Source organism: Rhinopithecus bieti, unplaced genomic scaffold, assembly GCF_001698545.2.
Source record: "Rhinopithecus bieti isolate Rb0 unplaced genomic scaffold, ASM169854v2 scaffold_21412, whole genome shotgun sequence".
NCBI classification, from domain to species: Eukaryota; Metazoa; Chordata; class Mammalia; order Primates; family Cercopithecidae; genus Rhinopithecus; species Rhinopithecus bieti.
Window position 1 is genome coordinate 2,262,519 of NW_016811643.1, and position 6,018 is coordinate 2,268,536.

Genomic DNA, 6,018 nt, shown 5'->3' on the forward strand with positions numbered 1-6,018 from the left:
GTATTTTTAGTAGAGACGGGGTTTCACCGTGTTAGCCAGGATGGTCTCGATCTCCTGACCTCGTGATCCGCCCGTCTCGGCCTCCCAAAGTGCTGGGATTACAGGCTTGAGCCACCGCGCCCGGCCTCCTTTCTTTTCTTTCCTTTCTTTCTTTTCTTTCCTTTGTTTCCTTCCTTTCCTTTCTTTCCTTCCTTTCCTTCCTTCCTTTCCTTCTTTTCCTTCCTTTCCTTTCTTTCTCTCTCTCTCTCTCTCTCTCTTTCTCTCTCTCTCTCTTTCCTTTCTTTCTTTTGAGACGGAGTCTCGCTTTGTCGCCCAGGCTGGAGTGCAGTGGCGTGATCTCGGTTCACTGCAAGCTCCGGCTCCCGGGTTCACGCCATTCTCCTGCCTCAGTCTCCGAGTAGCTGGGACTACAGGCGCCCGCCACCACGCCCAGCTAATTTTTTTGTATTTTTAGTAGAGACGGGGTTTCACCGTGTTAGCCAAGATGGTCTCAATCTCCTGACCTTGTGATCCGCCCGCCTTGGCCTCCCAAAGTGTTGGGATTACAGGCGTGAGCCACCGCACTCGGCCTGTTTTTTTTTTTTTTTTTTTTAAGTAGGGATAGGGTGTCGCCGTGTTGGCCAGGCTGGTCTTTAACTCCTGACCTCAGGTGATCCACCCATCTTGGCCTCCCAAAGTGCTGGGATTACAGGTGTAAGCCATCATGCCCAGCCCACCCACTTTCTTAATCATGATCAGAGCAGGGCTGCCGTTCTACCACCTTGGCACACCTGCCTAGAGGAATGAATGGCGCTAGGAGCAGACTGAGCAACATCTTAGCTGACCAGTGAATCCAGCACTTTTCTAAGGAAGCTCAGATATTCTGTGACTCATCCCTGTCCTCTAGAATGAATCTGAGGTCTTGGAACTCACCCAGGGTCTTAGTGGAGGCACAGCTCTGAGCTATGGGTGTAGAGCATCTGAACCCATCTACACACTGACCAAACACAGGCAGGTTCCAGTCTGCAGGGAAGATGGAGAAGGTCCCACCATGCTCCTGCACAAATCCCAGGATAGCTGGGGAATGAGAATCCAGCACTTTGGGCCTAGGACCTGGAAGGAGAGGTCCCTTGGGAGAGGTGTGGGGACATCTGAAGGAGAACTTCCTGCAAGGGGAGGGACTGGAGCAGAGGCCAGAGTGATTTTGTTAGATGGAGAAAAGGTTCTCCACATGGGCGGGGCTGGCAGAGGCAGATGCCCAGACAGGTCACAACTCTCTAGGTGCCTAATTACCTGCCCTCGGTGAGCTCGGCCATCGGCGGGGAGGTGCCCCAGCGCTACGTGTGGCGTTTCTGCATCGGCCTGCACTCGGCGCCTCGCTTCTTGGTGGCCTTCGCCTACTGGAACCACTATCTCAGCTGCGCCTCCCCGTGTTCCTGCTATCGCCCGCTGTGCCGCCTCAACTTCGGCCTCAATGTCGTGGAGAACCTTGCATTGCTAGTGCTCACTTACGTCTCCTCCTCCGAGGACTTCAGTGGGTGCCCGGATGAGGGAGGAGTGGGGAAGGGTTCCCTGAGGGGAGGGGCCTGCCCCTACCACATTCCGACCTTCCTACTTAGTGGTGTGGGCACTCCCTGCAATGTGGCTCCCAATCCTCTTTCCCTCTAGCCGTCCACGAGAATGCTTTCATTGTGTTCATCGCCTCATCCCTCGGGCATATGCTCCTCACCTGTATTCTCTGGCGGTTGACCAAGAAGCACACAGTAAGTCAGGAGGTACGGTCTATCCCTAGCGGGGGCTCCAAGCAGCCCAGAAGAAAATCAAGGACATCTGTCCTCAGGATTCGGGTAATGGTGAGGTGGGAACTGAGTTCTAATGGGAACCCTGGCAGAGGGGTGCTGGGGTTGGGGCTGGGGCTTGGTGACAAACTGAGGGTGGTTGGTCAGAATCTAGGACTATAGCACTGTGTTTGGGTAGTGTAGGTGACTGGAGAATAGAAGAGATGAAAGCTGCAAATGGGGATAGAATGAGGAGTCGCATCTAGGCGGCAGTGAGTTAGGAACAGTGTCAGGGGACTGTGGTCTGTCATAATTTCAGTGCCCCACATGTGTATATGGGTTTCTTTCCCCCCACAGTATTTGGAGGTGGGGTTGGTGGGTGACTCCATGTAACTTTCATACTCCATCCCCCTGAAGTGGAAGGGGCAGGAATACCACTGCTTCTTGGCCCATCACTCCCCCAGAGGCAGGGACGTCAACATGTTCCTCATTCTTGCTGCCCCTGCCTGTGCTCCCTTCCATGACCACTAGTGGGAGCCAAGGGAGATAAGGCCCAGCCCTTAGGAGCTAGGGCTGAGAGGGGAGCCCTAGCTCTCATCCCAGCAAGCTGCAGAGTGATCAGACAGCCTATTCCCTAGGATCGGAAGTCCTACAGCTGGAAACAGCGGCTCTTCGTCATCAACTTCGTCTCCTTCTTCTCGGCGCTGGCTGTCTACTTTCGGCACAACATGTATTGTGAGGCTGGAGGTGAGGTCAGGATAGGATCCACAGGCAGTCATGAGTGGCTACGGGGCAGCAGTGATGTTTTTGATAATGGGCAATGGTCTTGGGGACTGACTGCCATTGTGCTCTCTGTAGCAGACTAATGGTGGTGTGATTTATCAAGAGGCCCCTGAGGGGGTAGCAGGAAGTTCATCATGCCCTGTTCCTTGTGTCCTCACAACAGTGTACACCATCTTTGCCATCCTGGAGTACACTGTTGTCCTAACCAACATGGCGTTCCACATGACGGCCTGGTGGGACTTCGGGAACAAGGAGCTGCTCATAACCTCTCAGCCTGAGGAAAAGCGATTCTGAACCCTTCAGTCCTGCTTGGAAGGAGGAAGCCCACTGCCCAGAAACAAGAAACAAGATACCATTCTGGCCTTCCCCACCCTACATCCTCTCTTGGCCTTACTGAAGATGGGGGAAGGGTAAGAAGGAAGGGCATAGGCCAAGGCTCACCCCAGTGCTGCTGGCTTCTCCTCTCCACCCCTCATATGGGCATGGGGTCCTCAAGCAACATCACCTTTACCTGAGAGGCCCCAAGAAGCTGAGCTGGCAGAGAGCTCCACCATTTGGTGCTAAAAAAACGTCCTGAGGTTCATGACCACCATCTACTTTCTGGCCTTTACATAGTCACCTTTCACTGAGGTCAGGAGCCCCTGAGCAGTTGCTGCTCCCTGACAACCACAGCCATTTCTCTCCACGGGGTCATTCACAGGACTAATGTATTTCATGATCTACTGTGCACATCCAGGCCTGTGGCCACAGTCCCCTGCTAAAGCTGCTCAGGTGTTCTAGTCCTGACTTCACTTTTTTTGATGTGGTGTGTGCCCTATGGTATGTACCCTTCCCTATCTGAGCCTCAGTGTGTCCGTGTGTCTGATGGGGGATGGGTGGGCTGTATGATTTCCAAGGGCTCTACCAGTAAGTGGTTCTGATGTCATTGGGTGGAGGTGGTGTTCTGTACCTAAAGGATGACCTGCTCCAGAAACAGCACCAGCACACCATGTATTTTCTTCTCTCTTCTGAAAGTTCTGGCTTATAGACCCCTCCCTTCCTTTGCAAAGGTATGGGATACAGGGGTCAGATGCAGATTTCTACCGTAAAATGGGCTCTCTGGTATCTCCTGTCTTCCCTACTGCTCCAAACCCTAAATTTTGGTTGTACATTTTGTTTTAAAGGAAAATAAATTTTTTGGGGGGGGCCAACAGTTGCTTAGGCTTGCCAGTCTTGGGGCTCATCTTGTTTGATAGGAACTGGGAGAGAAACAGGCTCGAGTGGGGAGGGAGTAAGTCCATGGCAGAGTATGACTCCTAGCAGCATCCCCCAATCCCCGTTAGGTCTGGAGTCTCCTAAGGCTGGTCTAAGCCTCTGTTTTGGTGAGCAGGAGTGACTGAGCTATCTGTAATGATTCTAGGACTGCAAGCTAGGATACCTGGAAGTCTTCAGTTGAGGCAGAGACCTGGGTTCAAACTCCAACTCTTGTTAAAGCGCTGTCCTCTTGGTGATGTGAGGTACAGCTCTCAGATGCATGACTGTGAGAGCATCTGCCTTTAGGCTAATGGCTCTCAACCTCTCCCTTTCTGAGTCCTAAGATCAGGAAGTCTTTCCTCAAGTTTTGTGTGTGAGTCCACTATAGCATCTGTGACTGGGCCCCAGAGCAAGACTGCCCCCTCCAAGGGAGCCTAGAGCTTTGTTAGGGAAATTGGGGGGTGAGGGGACCACAATGAAGCCTATTGTCTACCAGAAGAAACAAAAGGCTCCCAGTCTCTGGGGAGCCCTAGCCCATGCCCACCCGCTAATGCCCAGCACACAGGGAGGAGCCGGGGCCACTGGAGACAGGAGGTTTTATTGATGCTGATGGGGGTAGGAAAGGCCCCAGAAGCATGGGGCTGAGTCAGTCAGCAAATGCATAAGGCCTGGGCACAGAGGAGCAGGTTAGGGCACATTCACCTTCTCAGGATTCTGTGGCTCCCTCACTGGAGAAGGGAGAGAGCATCTTGGGGGTGCAATTCCAAGAACAGCGAGGGCAGAGGTTAGAGATGGCTGAGAGCCCCTAACCTGAGGAGGCACCACAATAGGCAGCAACAACTGTGTGGAAAGCTAGATGAACTGGTCAGTAGCGGAAAATGGGAGGGGGCACTGGGTTGGCCTCTTGGGGAGGGGTCCAACCTTGGCTTGGATGAGCTCATGAGAATACCCGGTGTTCCCTTCCCAAGCAGAGCGGGGCAGAGCCCAAAGCCCCTTTCTCTGCAGGCCTCCTTAAGGAGAAAAAGGCACTCAGAGAAAAAGGCATTCAGGGAGCCCCTGGAAAGGGGTGCCAGAATTAGTCCTTAAGGCACAGCTGGGGCGGACAAGGCACCAAGGCACAACTGGTGGGGGAGGGCAGGGGCAGCCTCCAAGCCGAGTGCCAGGGTCACAAGAGGACGCAGGACCGCCCCCGCTTGATCGGAGTGGGGTTGAGCACAGCCCGGACAGCCTCAGCGAACACTTCCTTGACACCATCCTGTTGCAGGGCTGAGCATTCGAGGTAGCGCACAGCGTGGATCTGCTTGGCCAGTGCCTGGCCCTGCTGCGGTGTGATGGGCGCCTGGCCCTGCTCCTTGAGGCGCCGTAGAGTGTCAGGCTGGGCTCTCAGGTCCTTCTTGGTGCCCACCAGCAGGATGGGCACATCAGGGCAGTGGTGGCACACCTCTGGATGCCACTTGTGTCGCACGTTCTCATAGGAAGGCGGACTGGCAATGGAGAAACAGATGACAAAGACGTTGGTCTGAGGGTAGGACAGTGTACGGAGGCGGTCATACTCCTCCTGGCCCGCAGTGTCCCACAGGTTCAGGTTCACTGTGCGCCCATCAACTGCGCTCTGCGCGCTGTAATTGTCGAACACGGTGGGGATGTACTCTTTGGGGAAAGCATTAGTTGTGTAGCAGATGAGCAGGCATGTCTTGCCCACAGCCCCATCACCCACCACCACGCACTTGATGCTCTGCATCGTGGGTGCAGTTGCTGTAGTGGAGGCAGTGCCTCCTCTCTCTTCTGGACCCCTCTGGCTGCAGTGACCTGTGGACAGATGAAAGGGGACATTCTTGGTTAGGGAGGCCTCTGCCTACTGGGAAGAAAAGATAAGGGCACACAAAGGGAAACCGGCTCCTGTTCCCTTAACCTGACACTATCCCAAAATCCCATCAAGACAATCATCAGAAAGATACACAATGAAAGGCCCTGAGACCAAGCAAAGATGCAGTATAATGTGGCAGAAAGCATATAAGCTCTGGCGCCAGATAAACTAAGGTCAAATCTTGGTTTTGCTATTTCCTAGCTGTGTAACCCTGAACAAATTGCTTAACCTCTCTATGCCTAAGTTTTCTTACCAGTAAAATGAGGATACAATAATATCTACCTCATTGGGTCATTATAAGGATTATATAATACACGTAAAGCATTTAAAACAGTGCCTCATCCATAAGTATTAGCTTTTCTTTTTTTTTTTTTTTTT

The 6,018-nt window shown here is 53.2% G+C and overlaps 2 protein-coding genes across 14 annotated transcripts in view; one reads left to right on the forward strand and one right to left on the reverse strand.

The window, feature by feature from the left end:
* The window catches only part of PGAP2 (post-GPI attachment to proteins 2), a 39,377-nt gene that overhangs the window by 22,972 nt on the left and 10,387 nt on the right, over nt 1-6,018 (forward strand). For 4 of the 13 annotated variants that reach the window (XM_017894408.1, XM_017894407.1, XM_017894406.1 and 1 more), the window contains 4 exons: nt 1,261-1,513; nt 1,648-1,832; nt 2,396-2,504; nt 2,704-3,747. In XM_017894408.1, the coding sequence (XP_017749897.1) occupies nt 1,261-1,513; nt 1,648-1,832; nt 2,396-2,504; nt 2,704-2,834 (678 nt within the window). In that variant the 3' untranslated portion in view covers nt 2,835-3,747. Of the gene's footprint in view, nt 1-1,260; nt 1,514-1,647; nt 1,838-2,395; nt 2,505-2,703; nt 3,748-6,018 lie in introns of those variants that run through there. The other 9 variants (XM_017894412.1, XM_017894411.1, XM_017894417.1 and 6 more) reach the window with 6 other exon arrangements.
* On the reverse strand, nt 4,353-5,984 carry LOC108543756 (rho-related GTP-binding protein RhoG). Its single transcript, XM_017894420.1, has one exon. It carries the CDS (start codon nt 5,512-5,514, stop codon nt 4,939-4,941), a length of 576 nt encoding a protein of 191 aa, XP_017749909.1. The 5' UTR covers nt 5,515-5,984; the 3' UTR covers nt 4,353-4,938.